Source organism: Talpa europaea (assembly GCF_964194135.1).
Source record: "Talpa europaea genome assembly, chromosome: 5".
Taxonomy (NCBI): Eukaryota; Metazoa; Chordata; class Mammalia; order Eulipotyphla; family Talpidae; genus Talpa; species Talpa europaea.
Genome location: NC_140071.1, coordinates 122,363,619 through 122,384,683, shown reverse-complemented (window position 1 = coordinate 122,384,683; position 21,065 = coordinate 122,363,619). Strand labels below are relative to the sequence as shown.

Here is a 21,065-nt window from a genome sequence, read left to right as displayed (position 1 = left end):
ACTCTTTAGTTGTTGGTGACTTAAATCTGATTAGGACTATATGTTTAGTCACTTTTCTGACTTAAAATTCAATGCCAACTGTAGAGGGACAGTAGGCTAAAAATTAAATGTTTCCTTGTAGCTTGGAAATATTCATCAATGTAAAAGTTCATTACCTTGAGTATCTATGATGGAAGATTGAATGATCTCATGCAACTCTTTGAAATATGATTTACCATCTTAGTAATATATATAAATAAAATTAAGCAGAGTTGTTAAATATATTTCCTCTATTATGGAAAAGATCAAGTAGAAATCGCATCAAAATCCATTATAGAAGCTCCATACAAGGCCTATTCCCACATGATTATATTGTGGGTTAGGAAACCTACTGGGTTTACTAGAGGCCACTTTAATCAGGAAATATGAACTTTAGTTGTAAAAACTGATAATGCTGGAAATTATTCTTTTTAAAAGACAACCAAACAAACAACACTATGTAAAGACAAAAGGTTTTGTTTACAGGACTTTCCTTTGACCCTTGAAAGGCAAGTTTGTATTCTTGGTAGTTTACCTTGATTATGTGCTTGTTTTGTGCTATGCATTCATCCAAGCATTCATTATTTCAATTTATGCAATTCCCCCATGAGGGATTCCCTAAATATAAGAACTATGTATTGCTTACTGCTGTTTTGCTTTTGCCTTTTTGCTGTTGGAAAAAGTCAGGATTAGAGACGTGAAATAGCTTGTCCAGAGTGATACTTAGTGGCAGATAGTTGGATCAGCACTATGCAAAACAATTTTCTGCATTGATGGAAATGTTCTATATCTGCACTGTCCAATTTGGCAGACACCATCCCCATGGCGCTAATGAGCATTTGAAATATGACTAAACCAACTAAAGAATTGAATTTTTAATTTCATTTAATTTTAATTAAGTTAAAATACCTCCCATAGGGCTAGTGGTTACTGTATTGAACAGCACAACTCTAGAATCTTCCTAAAATGCTCATAATCACTGCACCATACTTCTCCAGTTCAGCCCTCCAAACCAAGGCACACAGTAGAAAAATAAACCGTAAGAAAGTATAACATTGTAAATTACTCACATCCAAAGTATTAAAAACAATTTGATTATCCAAGGATAGATCTGTTACCTGTGTCCGTGGAAACCTAAGAGACTCTTGCTCTCCTATAGCTAGGTAACTGGCTGTCACATTGCAGTAGCCTTTTGCCTAAGATTCTAATTCTAATGCCTTTTTTTTTTGGTTAAATTATCTTCATTCATACTGTCCCTTCATTCTTCTGTCATACCCCCAGTCTTTATACTTAATGATTCTGTAAGATAAAGGTAAACAAGAATATCCACTCCTTTGTGAGTGGTTTGGCCAAAACTCTGAATATCTCCTGATCCTAGTTGATCGTTTTGGCCATTTAGACCCTCAATTTTTTTTTCCCTTTGCAAAATAAGGGAGTTGAAATAAGTGATCAGGTAGGTTCCTTCTATATGTAAAAACTTAGTCCTTCTAATGCCAAAGGTCCTATAGTGGTGTTGCTTTATAGTAAATTCTCTTTTTTTCCTAGTAAATCCTTGCATTGTAAAATTATATGGGCAAGTTCCCAAATTTCCTGAAAATGAAACAAAACAAGAAATGCTAGAAAGCCATGTATATAGCTCTTCAAGTCTTTTGAGCAGCTCTGTTCCTTCCTCTTCATGCTCCTTTTGTAATCAGGAGAAAGGGTTAAAATGTGCTCAGAGCCTAGAGTGCAAAGGAAATAAAAAGATAACTGAACTTTTCTTTGAGACTTTCTTTCACAAACAGCACAGACTGAAAGTTTAACAGCAAACAACCTAACCTGAGCGTACAGACACAACTTTCCAACTTACAGCCTGCTGACACAGAGGAAGGGAGGGCTACCCAAAGTTGAGGGGCCCACCAAAAGAAATTTAAAACTCAGGTCATTGAAAAATTTCTTAGTTCTCCATGTATAAACTGTCTTGTAACTAGCCAGTGAACTTCAGCCAAGTCCATATTTCTTTGCCCTTAATGTGTTTTTTAGCCAATAAAATATAACTCTTTTGTTCTTGACCTTACTCCCTCAAACCCATCTAAATCTCTTCACCTACTTAGGGCATAGGAGGTTTGAATATTTTCTGCTGCCTCCTTGCTTAACCACTTGCAGTAAACTCTCAACACCTGGTACCATAATTGACTTACACACACCAGACAAATCCATTGCTACAAAACTCGTAAGTGGATGACATCACCATTTCCATAGGACACTAGTCAGAAACCTCAGTTTCATTTGATCCTTAATTTGTAGTAGTGGAAGTGATTGTTTTACCCAGAAATCTCAGTGAATTAATTGTCACATTGAAAAAATATGCTTATTTCACCTGTGGTGACAGTTGAAGCCTTGAAAGCAAATAACAAAGTTTGAAATGTTTTAGAAGCATAGTTATTTTGTTAAAGTGTAGGCATATGAATGATTGGGATGTTTAACCTTTATGTTCATTAAAAAAAAAAAACTAGTCTATTAAGTTCTTCTGTTTCATTTTAAATATCTTATTCCAAAATATTTAGTTTACAGTCTTTGAAGTCAAGTATCCATTGTGTAAATCCGTGTTTTGAATCTGTAAGTGTACCCCATGCTGTTTTTTTGTAATGTATCCTCTGTTACCTGCTGTGCATACCACTGCCCTTCAACCTGCAGTGTGATTTAGGCTCACCTGTAGGGCTTTATAAAAAAATGTGATGCTTAGGTCCCCACCTCATACCTAGTGAGTGAGGCCTTGAGCACAGATGCTGAAGTGCTCCGCATGTTACCCTGATTTATGCCGGAGGTTGAGGAACAAAACACCCTGTGAATTCTTCATAAGAAATGAGATGGCCTATTAATTGGGCTTATACACCAAAGTTCGCCTGTAATAACTCGATGAAAGTATTATCAAGTTCTGTGTTGTTTTTTCCAAAATTTAACATTGATTAGCATTTATGTTTGAATGATAGCAAATCATCACTCAAAAATTATTCAACTAACTCATCTTCTCATCATTACTGAGAATTTAATATTAAAATGTCTAAGAAATGTGATACAAAATATAGGAGCCCTAAAAAAAAGTACTTGATTTATTTACTTGTTCTTGAAAGAATTTGTGACTTATGAAAATTAGATGTTCTCATTTTGTCTCATCCTTGGATCACTAAAACTCTTAAAATCATTTGTCAGTATTTTGACAATGTAATACTTCATTTTATTTAATGATGTTTCAATTGTTCAAATTGTTATTCATCAAAGCCACCATTAGTTGGTTTTGCTTATGTTATTATTTCTCCTAGGTTTTAAAATAATTTCTGGTGTTCATTTATTTATGCAAGTAGCATTATTGCACATTAGTTGGTACATCTTAAATGTAAAATTGTTTATTATGCTAGATTTTCCAATTTATTGCACCAAAAATACAGTGCACTACATATCCCTTCTAGATAATACACACTACTCCTATTGTCATTATTGACAACTATCCTCCAAGAGTGTCTTTTTAGAACTCAAAATTGAATGGCATTGAAAAATACATTCAGAGATATGTATTAGTCAAGGCACTACTACCTTTCAAAATGGATACATCTCAATCCAGGATAAGAGTTCTTATGAGTGTCATCTATACTATACTTGAATGACCTTTCATCTGTGCTTTTTATCTCTTCAACTAAGTTCTCAGACCTCTCTGTATATAACTCTTAGAGAAGGAAAATATGGGAAAGGCTTTCATGCCTTTGAAGATGACATGGCTCATTTCCATCATAAGACCACAACCATCTGCAAGAGTCTGGGAAATGTAGTCTAGCTCCATCCCCAGACTAAATAGAAATAGAGATTTGATGAACTCATAGCAGTCTCTGCAACAGTCCTCTTTCTGCCATGAATGAACTCTGTGACTCTTTGCAAGCCTTCTTTAAAATTAAAAGTCAATGTCATTCTTTTTTGATAAGGTTATTAGATACTTATATTCAGAAAATTCTCTTAAGATATAGCAAAGCTTGATTCAATGAAGGATTTTTCAAATTCCTATCTATAGAAGTAAATCTGATGAGAAAAGAGAACTAAAGTATGGCACAGTATGTGGTTTTGTAGTTAATTGCATAACCAGCAAATGTTAATTGCTTGATTCAGGTGATCTTGAAGAAGATATCTTGCAGGGTGGGGGATGGATTTAGGACTTTTCTACGTCCTAATCTTTTCACTTTTCACCATTTCCATCAGTGAATCAGAAAAACATACAACTAGTGTTCTTCAAATTACAATTTGAAAATTTGACATATTTTCTAAATACCTGGATTGGATCATCAAATTCCTTTAACCTTTATTTTTTTTAAGATTTATTTATTTATTTATACAAGCACTGGGTACAGTCAGAAGCGTGGGAGGGTGAGAGAATTCACCAGAGCCAGAGTGGGGAACAGAACAGGCAGAGTGACGAAATACACTGCTGACGGGAGCAGTGGGCGCGGCAGGAGAGGTCTGTCGTGCCATGTGAGACCCGCGCCCGGCGGCCGGGGATCAAACTGGCGCTGTAAATTATAGGTACTGAGTTTTGAAGACGGGTCAGAAAATCCGATTATTTTTAACACTGTTTTACGACAATATGTTTTGTATTCTAAACAGTTACAAATGAACTATGGAACATAATCCTTTTTTATATGAAGGTTCACTTGGATTTATTTCTCCAAAATAGATTGCCTTTGTGACTTGAAATAATGATCTCTTATGCCCTCAAGTATAATCTTAGGAGAGATGACTATCATTATGAATACAACTTGGCTCTTTTTCATCAGAGATGTTGTGTTGACCAGAGAAAATACCTCAAAATGGGCACAATAAATCATCTATTTCCTATATATCTACTTATATCTATACATAGTATATGTAGATACAGATATATATAGTTAAGATCGCTATTAACGAACCTATATCATATTCACTCATAATGTTTGTAAAACATATTGCTATGATCGTATTGATGTTTTTAAAAAACAAAATGATGATTTTTTTTTTTGGTCTGGTAGCATTGATTGCTTCCATTACATTTGAAGGCTTTAAAAGGATTTGATGGAAAAGATCATTTTGTTGTGACAGTGGTATTTCAACTCTTGTATTCTCTTTCTTTCAGGACTTCCAATAGCAGTCAGACATTATCATCCTGCCATACTATGGAGCCATGTTCATCAGATGAATTTTTCCAAGCCCTTAATCATGCTGAGCAAACCTTTAAAAAGATGGAAAACTATTTGAGGCATAAACAATTATGTGATGTAATTCTAGTTGCTGGTGATCGCAGAATTCCAGCTCACAGGTAATTGTTTTCTGAATTTCTATATGTGACATATTTCTTCGATGATTTAATTACCTATGGTGAAGTGACTCATTCTAGTTGAATATTATGATGGAATGCTTTTGGGAAGAGGTACATTTTATGGAATCTCCACAAAGAAGACAGTGCGTATGACTTTGTCACGTATTAAATTACCCCAGACAAATCACTTTTCCTCTGTAGAAGCACAAAACTAAAATGCCCTAGTTTTCAGACCAGTCAGAATTGTTTGTTGTAGATTTCAGCTACTACAAGCAGTTTTCACCCCACCTAATTCTACCTATTAAATAACTGTAAATAAACTCAATGGAAACTAGAATTGTAAATAGAAGCAAAAATGATGATGCTCTGATATGGGAAACACTGTTAAGAGTTTTAAAATAGTCACATCTATCCCAACTTCTGTTTGCTGCCCTCCAAGGAATGTGAGAAGCAGTGCTAAGGAACTAATGAATGCAAATAAAGTATTATTTCTTGAAGAAAGGAAAAGAAGCTATTTAATAAGGAACAATTCATTAGTTTTATTCTGATCATTCCATACTCAGTTGTTCAGTGATAATCAGCATTGTGATCTCATTAATGTCCCTTTATAACTAAATGATACTCTGTCCAAAAGGTTTTGTTAAACACTCCAAAGTAGAAGTAAATTCATTAGGAAGAATAGACTTGATCTTAGAATCTTAATTGACTCATCAGCATACATTTATTGAGGTGCTGATAACATATACTGTGACAAAAATTCACATAATATGCACAGGTTTCTTAGAATAGATACTACAACCTGAATTTTGCAGACATCTCAAATTCTGCATTTCTAAAACAGAACTGATTACTTTACCTGCCCCCTTATCACTTAGATTACAGTGCAAGAAACTACTCACTGGCCTCTCTGCCTTCACTCTTTCCTACTGCATTCTGTTTTCTGCACAACTACCTGAGTGATCCTTTAAAGTGAAATTCAGATCAAACTTGGCAATGACCCCTCATGTCACTAAGTGTGAAAGCCCAGTGGTATGTGTGACCCAGCCTGCTATGACTTCTACCATTCTAACCTACTGCTCCTTTGGACAATCAGTCACACAGACCTCCTTTCCTTTGTTATTCCTTGTATATATCAGGCATGCTGCTCCTTCTGGCTGAATGCTATTCCTAGATACCTACAGGATAACTAATTCCTACACATCCTTCAAGTGTTTACCTATTGTCATCTTCTAACAAGACCACTTTTTTTAAACCTACCACCCACTCCTCATTTGCATTTACCCTACTTTTTCTCTATGGCACTTATTTTTATTTTATTTTTATTTTTTTTAAATAATAAATTTTATTTTTATATTCCCCAAACAATTGCAACCCCCCCATTCTGATCCCAATCCCTCCCCTCCTGCCCCCCACCCCCCCAAAAGTGTCTCTGTTTCATAGTTTTTTGTTGATTCTGATTTTCACTTTCTTATAGTTATTCATTTTCCTGGTCCCTTATTTAAGTTTTCTAGATTCCTGCTATGAGTGAGACCATCCTGTATTTTTCTTTTTCTTTTTGGCTTATTTCGCTGAGCATGATCCCTTCCAGCGCCATCCATGTTGCTGCAAATTGCATGTGTTTATCTTTTTTGAATGCTGAGTAATATTCCATGGTGTATATGTACCACATCTTCTTGATCCAGTCATCTATTTTTGGGCATTTGGGTTGTTTCCAAAGCTTAGCTATTGTAAACAGTGCTGCTATAAACATACGGGTGCAGGTGTTCTTTGGAATTGATGTTTCAGTGTCCTTTGGGTAAATACCTAGGAGTGGAATTGCTGGATCATATGGGAGCTCTATGTTTAGTAGGTCCAGAAATCTCTACACAGCTCTCCATAGTGGTTGGACCAGTTTGCACTCCCACCAACAGTGCAGAAGAGTTCCTTTTTCTCCACACCCTCGCCAACATTTGTTGTTGCTAGTTTTTTTAATATGTGGCACTTATTTTTAAATGCACTATAAAATTTACTCCTGTTTATTGTCTTCCTTCTCTCCCAATTGTAAGATTTCCATGAAAAAAAAGGGGTCATTTGTCTATTTTGTATGCCTATATATCTCAAGTATCTAGAATAGTGCCCAATACTTATTAGGTGAACATCAGTATTTTTTCAGTGAATAAATAGATGAACAGGTAGTTCTTAGAAAAGAAACCTGAATGGCCAGAAAACATTTGAAAAGATTTTCAACCTTACTAGCAATCAAATAAATAAAAATTAAAACAACGAGATGCCATTTAACACCTTTCAGATGGCCAAAAATGTGACCATCTGACAATATTTAGGGAAATGTTAATTATTATACACTGTTGGTGGGGGTCTGGAGAAGCCAGCATCTTGGAGAGCAATTTAGCAAACCCCTTTGAGTCAATAAAGCATTCCCAGGAAGGGTACTATACAGGAAAATGGGAGCTTCAACAATTACTGCGCCATTCTATTTCTTTTAAAAAAGGATAAAGTAAATTTATATAAGTGAGTTGACAGGGAAATATCTTCAAAACATTATCAAGTGAAAAATGCTTGTCTTAAATATTTATAACCTGTTTTTATTTATATTTTATGATCAAAAGTCTGGACAGAGATAATTAACATCAGACTATGGATAATACGTAGTATGTTAATATATTTATATAATATTAATGTAATCTAATTTTATAACAAAATGTTAGGGTTTTGTGTGTGATAAAGTTTAAAATAACCTGGCAAAATTATTTTCAAATTTCCCCCGAGTATTCACTATCTCCACAATTAAATAAAAAACATAACAGGTTATTTTCAAAAGTAAGGAACGGAAATTAGCCTTATATGTTTTCTCTTTTTTTACATAGTCAATTTAATGGTGTGGGCTTGCAGCTTTTTTTTTCCTGGATGTTATAAACCAATATTTGAGTAGTGAACAGGTAAATCATTTACTTCAGCAGAAAATTTTTAGTAATGGCAATTTATTATTCAAAGAAAGGAAGTAGAGTATGAAGTAATTTGTTAAACTTAAAAATGTGTTTCCCGGGCCACCCCTGGTGGCGCAGGTGGTTGAGCACTGCGCTGTGAAGCTGTCCGCAGCCTCTGCAGTGCCAGTTCAATCCCGGCAGGCCAGTGAGGGTCCCACATGGCGTGGCAGACTCTCCTGTTGCGCCCGCTGCTCTCCTCAGCAGTGTATTTCATCAGTCTGCCTGTTCTGTTCCCTGCTCTGTCTCTGGTTCATCCACGCACCCTCCCGCACATCTGGCTTGTACCCCGGTTCTTATATAAATAAATAAATCTTTCAAAAAAATGCATTTCCCAGCACCTTGCAGTTTCTATGATTGATTTTGTTTTGTTTTTTTTTTTAAGAGAGAAAGGAAGAAGCAGTATTTTATTAGTGAACATCACCTTTATTATGGTCAATGATTTTTTTCTTCTAATATGTTCTCAGATTGGTGCTCTCCTCAGTCTCAGATTATTTTGCTGCCATGTTTACTAATGATGTCAGGGAAGCAAGACAAGAAGAAATTAAAATGGAAGGTGTAGAACCAAATTCACTATGGTCCTTGATTCAATATGCATATACAGGTAATAAATCTGAAAATGTAAATTAAAAATCTCCTAGATTTATGTTATGTTGTTAGATTTCATATTCCTGCTTTTAATAAAGTGCCGCAGCTAAGTTAATTCTGTTGTTGTAATACCCACCCCGATAACTGTATAGGTTAAATCTCTATATTAGAACCTTTAAAATATATATCACATTTAAGCTTTTGAATGAGATCTCAAATTGTTAATTAACCATAGCTTGATGAATTCTGTAATTTTTATGTAGTGCATTTAGAAGAGTTACTAATTAGTGTCATTTGAAAATATACTTTTTAACTTTACTAGAGATCACAAAGATCAAATGAATTTTTTTGTATTTAGTACTTTTTTTTTTGAAGTATCTTCAGTTATGAACGTCTGGAATACATGTCCCATGGTGTACAGAATTATTGCTTTTAACACCAATTATTTTACATACTAAGGTTTATAAAATTACATCATTAATGAAATTTCTTTTTATTATTAAGGCCGCCTTGAATTAAAAGAAGATAACATTGAGTGCCTGTTATCGACAGCTTGCCTCCTACAGCTCTCACAGGTTGTGGAAGCATGCTGTAAGTTTTTAATGAAACAGCTTCACCCATCCAACTGTCTCGGAATCCGTTCTTTTGCTGATGCCCAAGGTTGTACTGATTTACATAAAGTGGCTCACAATTATACTATGGTATGTATTTGCTGAAAATCAGGAAATCGTAAGCTTTTTGCCTTGTTCCTCTGTGTTGCATGCTTTTCTACATGTTGCTTCTTTCCCTTGGCTCTGCCACATGTCTTGAGGTTCAGGATCGTATCCAATGTGTCATATTTTCATTGAGTTATGAGAGCAAAACCCCAAATAATATTTTTCCTCGATATGTGAGTCAAGCCTTAAGTAATATGGTCACTAAGAAGCAGAGCAGTGGCCTAGGACTGTTAAGTCAAGGTTTTCAGGTCTGCTGCAGAATTTCTAAAGCAGGATTTCCCCTGAACATCTTACTTTGTAGCACATGGATGGATTACAGAGTTGCCCACATACTCACTGTTGGAAATTGGAGATAGTGATTGTGCTATGTTGATACAGAACTGGTTAAAAAAAAAAAAAAAAAAAGATAGGAAAAATAAAGGTAGGCTTTTTTTCCATAATTTATTTTATTTATTATTTTTCATTGAGGGAACATTGGTTTATATTTTGTAAGTATGGGATCCCCCACTCCAGTGATGTTACTATAGCACTCCCACTACCACAGCACCCATAGTCCATCACCACGGCACCCACAGTCCACCACGGAAGTGCATTTTGTCCCTTCCCCTCTTCCTCCCTCTATGAACGCCTCAGTTCTGTCCTGAGAGGCACCCTGGATAGAACTGGAGGAGATCATGCTAAGCCAAATAAATCAGAAGAAGAAAGACAAATACTAGATGGTGTCACTTATATGTGGGAGATAGAGAACCACACAAAGAGTCAGACAGAGCCAAACTCAAAAACTAGTCCTTGAAAGGTAGGCTTTTTAAGGGAAAATCTGATTAAATGTAAGAAGTGTTTTTAGCTAAGTAGAACAATGATCTTACAAGTTGTGGCAAATGAAGTGCTCAAAATAAATCTCAGCGGGGGTCCTGATTCAGAAGCCTAGAGGATAATGAATACATATTGATCTAGGACAGCAAGGAAAAAAGGCATGTTGAGGGTATACTGTTAGTACAAGTTTTTTCCAGCAGTCTTGACAGTGGGGAGATTTAGGGAAGGAGAGTGTGTGGAATTTGTAAAATAATCATCTTGCCACACTATGCAAGTTAGATCTTCATGCCTGGGTAATGTGAAGACAGTTGTGTTAAATGTTTCAATTAGGATAATATAGGTCTGAGAGATAAAAGAGAATGTGATCATTCACATATACATTTATATTACTGATTCCATCAATATTTAAGACTGTCTACCTTCTTTTCTATCTCTCTTGCTTTCCCTAAATTGATTTGTCTGTAAAGGGATCAACAAGTAATTTTGGAATCTTTCATTAGAAAATGAGAGATTTGGAAAAATTATAAGGATATTTACAACTGTTGGGAAGATGAATTCTACTTCATAAGCTTAATGTGAAAATTAAATAAATTTACAGAAGTTTAACACTTAACACAGTGATTAGCATATCATATACCCAGTCAATAAGTGATATCATCATCGTTATATAAATTAATTCTTTTTATCATGTGAGTGAACAAAACATACAAAAGCACAGCCTTTATGATTCTCTTTTTATCCCTGCAGTATAATTATTCCAGAAATGTTTCTTGTTTATGATAGACATAGTGCTTTAAGTGATAAAATAGAGAATATGACACAGGACAGTAATACTGTAGAGACCCAGCATGTTTGGGGTTAATATCTTTTACATTAAGTCCTTTGACACATTTCTTCCCTTGGTCTTTACTCTTCCTTGTACATTTCTCATTTTTGCCTTATACTTCATTTTCAAATACTTTTTTGGAATAAGGTGAATATAAAGAAAATAAAACTGGATTTTCCCCTCATAATCAGTTCATAATTTAAGTAACATCTCTTTCCTAGGAAGAAGTTCTATATATACACGAAAAAAATTGTATGAATTTAGGTCCCTCCTATTGTTTACAGAAGGCACAGTTGCTGCTTTAAGGCTTAGACATAAATTAAATTTAAATTAGTGTAATGTTTTTAAAACTATTTCCATAGCCAATTAGTTATGGTAGTTTTTTTCTCAATGCCATTATTTGACATTATTCAGTTTCAACAGAGACATGAAATTGAATTCTAATAACAATAAGTAATTTAAAGGCAGATTGTCTGATTTGAATGTTGCTATGGGAACTGAGTAAAAATATATAGTGAAAATCAATCTTCAATTTAAATAAATCCCTCAGTAATTTCATTTGCTTAAAAAGTATTCTAAAGGGGAAAGGGCATAATGCTAACACATGTTTGGTAGCATGATAGCTTTCGTATCCTAAAATGATTGAAAATAAGAAGCATAATGCTGCACAGTGCATTCAGTGATCACAGTGGCTGTACATGGGTTATTCACTCAATGAGTAGTTCCTTTTTATAATCCTAAAATCTACATGCTTTTATGTTTTCATTCTAGATTGCCACTGAATGCTACTTAGAGCAAGTCATTAAACATTAACATTTAACATAATTAAAAGTTGTTTCTTGATCTAGAAAAACCTCTAAAACCATTAAATTTTGCTAAAATATTTGCTTCAAAACTAAACTTTTTTTTTAAAGATTCATTTTTATTTATTTATGCATACAAGAACTGGGGTATAGGCCAGAGGTACAGGGACTAAAAGGATTTACCGGAGACAGAGTGGGGAGCAGAACAGGCGGATCTACTGAAATACACTGCTGAGGTGAGCAGCAGGCAAGACTGGAGAGGTCTGCTGCGCCCATGTGGGTTAGCTGCCTGGCTAGGGATTAAACTCCTGCCTTGATAGCGCTGAGACTAACTCCTGCACTACCAGGGAGGCCCAAAAACTGAACTGTTATTTTTGAAACCACTTTGTGTCTGACCTTGAGTTCAGTAGTCTTGCCAGAAGTTGTTGAAAAACTTAATTTTCATTTACTATAAATTATGCTAGAATGGAATCGGCATTGATCCAAAGCAAATATGTCAACAAATAAAAAAATCAAATCAATATAGAATAATTCCTTTCTCATTAATACCATTTGAAAGTATGGCAAGAGTTACATCAGTATTACATAAATCTAGACTATACAATATACAATGCCTTTGAACAATTAAAAATGTATATTATTTTGAATTTTTTCATAACTTTACCTAACAATATATAATAAATACCTTTCTATGTAGCTAGTCATCTCTGTCCTTAACATTTTTAATGCATCCTCAGTAGTCCATTGAATTACAATCCCTTATAGCTTGCCATTTATGTAATTTTCTGTTTTTTTTACTATTATAAATAATAATACGGAAGTATTGCTAGAGAAGCCTTGAGGTCCCTCCCACATGAATTATTTATTAAGGATTTAACTTGTAGGATAACTGGGTTGAGAGCTTCAATATTTTTTATACTTCTTGCTGTGTGTTACCAAATCATTTTATAATGTCAGTGTACAATTGAATAGAACAGTTAGCTTGAAGCCATTGAAGTATTGAGGTTTTATTAAAATGTATTTCTGAAAATGATAATTAGTCTTTTAAAACAGATTTATTTGGGCATTTTTAACAAACCATGATGAATTGAAACAATTGAATATAGTTAATTATTCATGTATGATTTTCCTCTTAAGAATTTCTACAGAAAGGAATGCCAAGCCAAGATATGTTTTAGATTAGGATGTAACTTGAATTACTGCAGGCTCTATGGAATATATAATTCTCATTTTAATATAGAAGATATGTATTGATGGCTCTTATCTCAACTCTAATTTAAACAACCTTAGCAGCTTTACTAAAAATCTGTATGTTGAGACAGTGGTGCACATTTGGAAGTATAAGAAAAATATTAAAGCATAATGTTTAGCATTTACATTAATGTTATAACTATGTAAATAATCCATGTATTAATACTTATAACCTTGCACACAAGAGGGTAAGATTGTTTATCATAAATGCTTAGTAAAGGTCATTATCTCACATCTAATGACATTTCATTCTCCAATTACAAATTATAGGGGACCTGATTCTAGTTTAGGGCCAGGACTGAATCATCTTCAGTCTAAAGTCCTGGAGTCTCATTGCCTTCTAGGTCAACACTTCTGTTTTGCTCCTTTTTCTATCAGACAAAAGAACTTGGTATATCAATCAGATCTGAAGAGATTAAAGTTTTTGAAACAGACCTAACATCCTGGGTGGTCTTATAACATTACAACACTGAAGGCCAACTTGGTCCTAGGGTAGCCCTAGCACATGTATCCTTCCCAGGCAGTCTGAGAAAGATTTCTGTCATCCAGAATGGTCTTGGGAAATCTAGCCAACTGGGACGCCATTTCAGGGTAAGGTCATAACTTCACAGCTTGCTCAGGTATTTGGCTCCATGTTGGCCATTTCTTCAGTCACCACAGATTTAAACTAACTTTTGATCTTAGATAGCATACATCTTGATGTCTGATCTGCTTTTTTTTTTTAATCTTCCTTTGAAAGATTTGCCAAATTATTCCTAACATGGACAAAGCATCACCCAAAGCCCCGGGTTCACTCAAAAATATATAATAAATTACACTTTACTATACTTATATAGAAATAAAGAGTTTAGCAGTATAACTGCAGTTTAAATGTTATTTTCTACTGTGTTTCTTTCCTAGCAAGCAGTAATAAATCATAAGAAAGGTCTAATGCATAAATTGTGTTTTGGCATCTAATTCAAAAGATCTGTTCGCTTGTTTTAAATAAGCTGTGATGAACAGAAGGTACAATATTGCCTATATGCTATTTTTCCCCTTTAGGAGCATTTCATGGAAGTCATTCGAAACCAGGAATTTGTATTATTACCAGCCGGTGAAATTGCAAAACTCTTGGCCAGTGATGATATGAACATTCCTAATGAAGAGACAATATTGAATGCACTTCTTACTTGGGTCCGTCATGATTTGGAACAGAGACGGAAAGATCTTAGCAAACTTTTGGCTTATATTAGACTACCTCTTCTTGCACCACAGGTAAACTGTTTTTGGTTATTTAAAATCAGTGTCAGTTTCAGCAACAGTATGTTAATTATATTAATTCATATTTGTATGTAGGCTTTTGTCTTTGACCTATTCAATGAGAGAATTTTACATGTATTCCTATAAGATGTGCAGGAGAAAAGCTAGCAAGCTAAAAAAATAATTCTGCTTATGATTTCAACCCAAAAGGTCTGGGTACCTAAATTACATCAATTAAATAATACTTTTGACTGGGGTTAATCCAAACCTAGCCTAGCAAGTGAAAGAGAATTAGTAAAGCTGCTAATGAAAGGAAAACTGGGCTCCGGAAAGCAGGTAATTTAGATGAGTTCATTTGCCATGTGTTCATTAAATATCCACAAACTCCTAGATTCCACTGATATGTAAATTAATAAGACATGATAATAGTTCCGGCCCGGAGATATTAAAATCCTGTGACTTGTTATTTTCACACACCTCAGTCTATTCATCTGTCAAGAGGGCATAATATTTTCTCTGTCTCATAGGATTGTGAGGATCAGAAAAGTGCTCTGTGAAATAAAATGTGCTATAAATAATGACATTATGATCATTACTATTATTTTAGAGTGAGAGGTAACTAGTTGGTGCATTCAAGGCAATCAGTCATACATATTTGTGTGCATAGTTTTCCCTTTTTTACAACTTTGACTAGAATATACAAAAATTTCTTCTGTATATTTTCTGCTTATCTTGATACATTGGATAGAGAAAGGAGACTTGAAAGTGGAGAAAAATTGAATCGTCACTTCTTGAGGTCAGATTTTTTTTGGTAGATAAAGTGCTATAGAGTTTATTTGTATTTACCTTGATGATTGTGTATTATTTCCAACTGTTGTGAACAGAAGTTACTTTTTACTATCTACCTTGCAGATATAAAAATTGGTGCTGATGATGGTGGCAAACTATGTGTGCCTCGGTGGTGGGTGTGGTGTGGTGACATGCATTTGAGGAGATGTGCCTCTGAACCACATACAGTGTTGTAAACCAATGTAATTTCAATAAAAATAATAATAGAAAATCTGATAAAGAGTCACATGGAAAAAATATCAGTGCTGATGCATTCATAAAAAAGACATCCCTCTTCAGAGGTAGAATGTTATATGAATTCATAGAAGTGAAGCTGCGTGACAGTGCGGGAAAATTGTCATAAAATATTTCTCTTGAAATCAGACTTAAAGAGAAGAGATATTTATACTGATACCTAGGAGAGTTCTTTTTTTTTCTCCTTTTCTAAGAAAGATGAAAAAAATAAAATCTGAAAAATCCTTGTAGACTATGAAAAGAATCTCTGCAATTAAACCTGATAATTTACCTCAGCTCTGCAGTTTCAGATATTTCTGGAACAAGACTTATATGACTAACAGAAACCTTAGAGGATACTGCTGGTAATCATAGGCATAAGAACTTAAGAAAGACACTTTGGGGCCTCCCCGGTGGCGCAGCGGTTGAGCGCTGGGTTGCGAAGCTGCCCGCGGCCTCTGCCGCGCCGGTTCGATCCCCGGCTGCTCCCCAGCCACTGGAGGAGGGTCCCACATGGCGCGCAGACCTCTCCTGCCGCCCGCTGCTCCCCTCAGCAGTGTACTTCGATCCTTCTGCCTGCTCTGCTCCCCGCTCTGGCTCTGGTGAATTCTCTCACCCTCCCGCGCTTCTGACTGTACCCAGTGCATGTATAAACAAAAACAAACAAACAAACAAACAAATAAATAAATAAACATGCCTCTATTAAAAAAAAAAAAAAACTGTTAAAAAAAAAAAAAAGAAAGACACTTTGGAGAACATTTAGTTTACAGCCCCCAAAAGTGAAACCATTAGTCCAAAATCACAATGATTGCATACATTGCTATCCTCCTGCATTGTAGTTTTATTTGACTTTGCTATTTGGCTGTCATATAGCTAATAAGGGGCACAGGTGGGACTTAAGCTTGAATAGGCTTCTGTGCCTCTGGCATGGAACCATTCTGCCTCTTAAAGTGTGTAAAAAAAAATGCCAAGGGAGGAGGGACAGCTATCAGGTGCAGGAATAGATTAGAAAAGAAATAAGCCATTATAATACAATAAGGTGAAAGCTGTGATAGATATATGAGCATGACATTATGAAAATAGCCTCCCCCCCAAGACTGATGATAGAGAAGCTGGGAGAACTGCCTGAAGTGTCACTCCATCTGCATTCTGAGTTGGCTCACCTAAGCGAGGGGGTAAGAACCCAGGAGAGATGGGAGATTGTGTCTAGTTATGGAGTCATGAGCAAATACATTGTGTTTTGGAATTTGAAGATAGCTTGCCTGGTTGAAGTACAGAAATAATAGGGCAATGTTGAAAGATGAGACTAGAGAGAAGGAAATAGACCATATCCTGAGGAATCTCTAGTCATACCATGGAGTTTGTATTCTAGCCTAAAAACAATGAGGAAGCACTGAAGGATTTTTAAATAGGGGATGACATGATTATAATTTTATTTTAGAGAGGTCTTACACTGCATTGCAAAGATTGGAGGGATCAGAATGGAAACCCGTTAGGAAGGCTAATGGATTCAGATAAGTAAATTAACACTCTCTGGTAGTGGAAGTAGAGAAATTACCAGGTTCAAGAGCTATTTGGGTAGTAGTAGAATTGACACAACTTAGTGACCAGTTGAGTGGTAAAAGGTACAAAAAAAAACAAAACAAAAACAGGGACCCAGAATGACTCTGGTTTGCGCAGCTAGGTTAATGAAGGTCCGATCAATTAAGACAAAGAATACAGGAAGACAAGTTAATTTTTTAAAAGATTTATTTATTTATGCATACAAGAACTGGGGTACAGACCAGAGGTGTGGGAGGGTGATAAGATTCACCAGAGACAGACTGGGGAACAGAGCAGGCAGACTGACCGAAGCACACCAACGAGGTGAACAGCAGGCAAGCCAGGAGAGGTCTGCTGTGCCATGTGGGCAGCTCCCTGGCCAACCAGGGATCGAACTCACGCTGCAGTGGCCACGGACAGCTTCATAGGTTGCGTCCTAACTCCCCACATCACTAGGGAGGCCCAAGACAAATTAATTTTGAAGGTAGGAAAGAAATCAGAAGAATCATGTTCCCAGAACTTCTTGACACCTTTTATGCTCAGTCTATAAAGAAATGGAAAACTACTTAGATTGTTTAAGCCACAGATTAAAAAAAAAAATTGCCACCGGCCAAGGAGAAAACAGGAGCGCTTGGGGTGGAACCCTAGAAACATTAACATTTAATGTTAATTCCTGAATTGCTGTAGTGCTGTTAAGAAGAGATTCTAAGTTCAATAAGGAGGAAATTTTAACATCATCAGATGCCTCAAAGGACAAATAAGATAAGGACAGAAAATCTACTCCATTAGCTCGGTGCTTCTCAAAGTGTGATTCCTAACTACAGGATCAACATTACCTGGGAAAGTGTTTAAAATGCAAATCATTAGGCCCCACTCTGCGCCTGCTGAATCTGCAACTCTGGGAGTGAGACCCAGCCAGTTGTGTTTTCCTAAGCCCTCAGGTGAGTGAGATGCACAGTCAAATGTGAGAAGTACTGTCTTAGCCTGATGGGTAGTGCCGATGTAATTTAAACAAGTTGACACCTCTGAGCAATGTTTTTCTTTTCTGCAATGATAATACTGTGTTATACTATTGTGACATTTAGAGATACCAACGTTGGCTTTCTTGTTCCTTGCTAAAAGTAAAGGGCAAGTTTGCAGCATTGAAGTTATTGAGTTTTGAAATTCAAAACCATCAAGATGTTTGATTGTATTATGACTGTTACCAAAAGACTTTCAAATAATAAACGACCTTGTATTTTTTTTAAAAGTACCACTAGGTCCTATTACCTAGAGAATTTACTTTTGTGAAATAGTTCCCTTTCTCAGTGAGATTTTACATACTGAAACATTGTATTCAACCTGATAGAAGGGATTCAACTTATATATAGTAATTTTATTATAGAGTTTCCCACATTAAGTCCTTAAAAAGATGTAGGAAATAATATATGTAACTGTAATCTACCAATAAATGCCCATTATAATGGGCTTTTTAAGAACTCTGAATAATCCTGAGGTATTTGTGGTCATTTTATTTTACCTTTGAGAACGGTCCAAACTTTTCTATTTGATTAAATTTTAAACAATAGCTAGAAATATTAAGGCGTATGTACATTATTTAAAAGATTTTGACATTCAAATTCTTAATGGTCCCAATGGTTAGCCTTTGTTACAGATATCTTGATCTTCACTATTCTGTTCTCAATTCCTATTACTATTTTGTACTGAAAGTCAGAAATATAAAATAAGTCCGTATTTACCATTAGTATTCTTTTAATTTACAAGTGTGCAATACCAAAATCCTCTTAAAAGCCTATAGATTTCATAAATCATTTGCATTCAATTTTTTTTTTTACCTGAAGTAGTATTTGGGGAGAATAATAGTTTTAGAATAATAGTCATATGATGAAAAAGTATGTGAGTGGTGTGAATGCAGAGAAAATTTAAGTATTGAAAATATTTCTTCTATTTCTAAAAGTCTTCCATTTTAATAATTTGCTGTTCTTTTATGTCAGAGAAGGCACATAATACTCTCCTAAAATGAAGAATGTATGAGAATCTTTATTTTATAGCTCTCTCGATGCCTTCTGAATAATTTTCCAAATGATATCTAGTACCATTCATTTGATTAATTTATTACTTCATTAATAACTTTATATTTTCTTTCCTCATACTGCTTTCAACTCCCTACTTATTAATCCCATTTATTCATAAATTATGAAAATCACCAGAATCTTAAGAAATCAGTATTATTCACATTGCAGTTACTATTAACACTCGTAAGATTTTACTTTCTATAATTTTTCCACATTTATTTTTATGTAGAAAGGACTGAAGTAACTATATATATGTTATCAGAAGTAATGTAAACATTACAATTAATCTAAATCAGCCAACTCAATGAATATCCATTACTGATTCCTGTAGCAATCCTAACTGTAGTTCGTATATGTAGAAAAAATGGAATGATTAACACCAGAATTTGTGGATTTTTTTCCTTCAGCATGCTGTGCTCAAATGCTAGTTTCCAGATGCCACAAATGTTTTTACAGTAACTATTGCTAGAGACTTTATCTTATTTTCCTTTATCAAAACATTAACATATTCTCCACATTATTAATCACCTTTAAGGGAATGCCAAGTAAACCATATTTCACAACCACTCTAGTGGCTAAGATAAAAGAAGAGTAACAATTTTGGAGAGAATGTGGAGAAACAGAGACTCTCCTACATTGCTGGTGGGAATATAAAATGGTGCAACCACTTTGAAAACAGTTTGGCAGTTTCTTAAGTTAAACATAAATTGCTCAAGAGAAATGAAAACAGATCCACATGAAGACTTGCACATAAATAGTCTTAGCAGTTTTATTCATCATAACCAACATGTGAGTAAGCTGGTAAATAGACAAAATGTGGTATATCCATAGAATGGATATTATTTCATAATTTTAAAAAAATGAACTGACAGATGCTATATATGGGTGATCCTCAAAAACATGCTAGGTGAAAAACAGCAAAACACGAGAGTTACATATTGTGTGATTCTATTTATATGAAATCTATTGAAAAGGCAAGTCTGCAGAAACAGTTATAAGCACTTGGGTCTGGAGATAGAAACAGATATTAACAGTAGACAGGAATGCAAGATATAAAAGGGGTAAAGAAAATGTTCCAAAACTGTTTTATGGTTTTGGTTATACAACTTAGTAAATTTCATAAAAATCATAGAATTGTATACTTGAAATGGGTGGGTTATATAAGTAAAGTATATCTTAATGAGTTTGTAAATAAATATATAATCAAATACAACTCAGCAGTATATCAAAAGGATAATACATTATGACCAGAAGGGTCTTTTTCCAGGAAAACAAGAATGCTGAGTATCAGGAAATCTGTCAAGGCAATCATTCCAAGGTAAGTTATCAAGAAGAAAAAGCCAAAACATTACATCACTAGATATGTAAAAGGTATTCTGAACAAAACTTAGCTACCAATTTTAATTTTGAAATTCTAAAGTGAAACAGGGAAAGAAGGAAACAAGCTAAATGAATAAACATGGATTTTTTTCTTTTTTTTTAATAAAGATGTATTTATGCATATAAGAACTGGGGTACAGGCCAGGGGTGCGGGGGTTAGAGGATTCATCAGAGACAGAGTGGGGAACAGAACAGGCAGATTGACTGAAATATACTGCTGAGGGGAGCAGTGGGCTAATCAGGAGAGGTCTGCTGTGCCATGTGGGTAGCTCCCTGGCCAGGGATTGATCTTGTGCTGCAGTGGCTGCAGATAGCTTCATAGGTTGTGGTTTAACCCCTTGCGCCACCAGGGGGCCCCAACATGGGTTATTAAATGTTACAGCAACTGTTATGCTAAGTAGTTGCTGTAACCATATCAATCATAATAGCCATATCAATTTAGACCAGAAACAAG

General features: G+C 35.0%; 1 protein-coding gene across 4 annotated transcripts in view; it reads left to right on the top strand.

Moving 5' to 3' along the window:
* Positions 1-21,065, top strand: part of KLHL5 (kelch like family member 5) — a gene marked incomplete at both ends in the record, with an annotated part of 47,476 nt that overhangs the window by 8,863 nt on the left and 17,548 nt on the right. For 3 of the 4 annotated variants that reach the window (XM_084232893.1, XM_084232891.1, XM_084232892.1), the window contains 4 exons: positions 5,153-5,335; positions 8,784-8,920; positions 9,409-9,605; positions 14,355-14,567. In XM_084232893.1, the coding sequence (XP_084089019.1) occupies positions 5,153-5,335; positions 8,784-8,920; positions 9,409-9,605; positions 14,355-14,567 (730 nt within the window). The remainder of the gene's footprint in view (positions 1-5,152; positions 5,336-8,783; positions 8,921-9,408; positions 9,606-14,354; positions 14,568-21,065) is intronic. The other variant, XM_084232894.1, reaches the window with a different exon arrangement.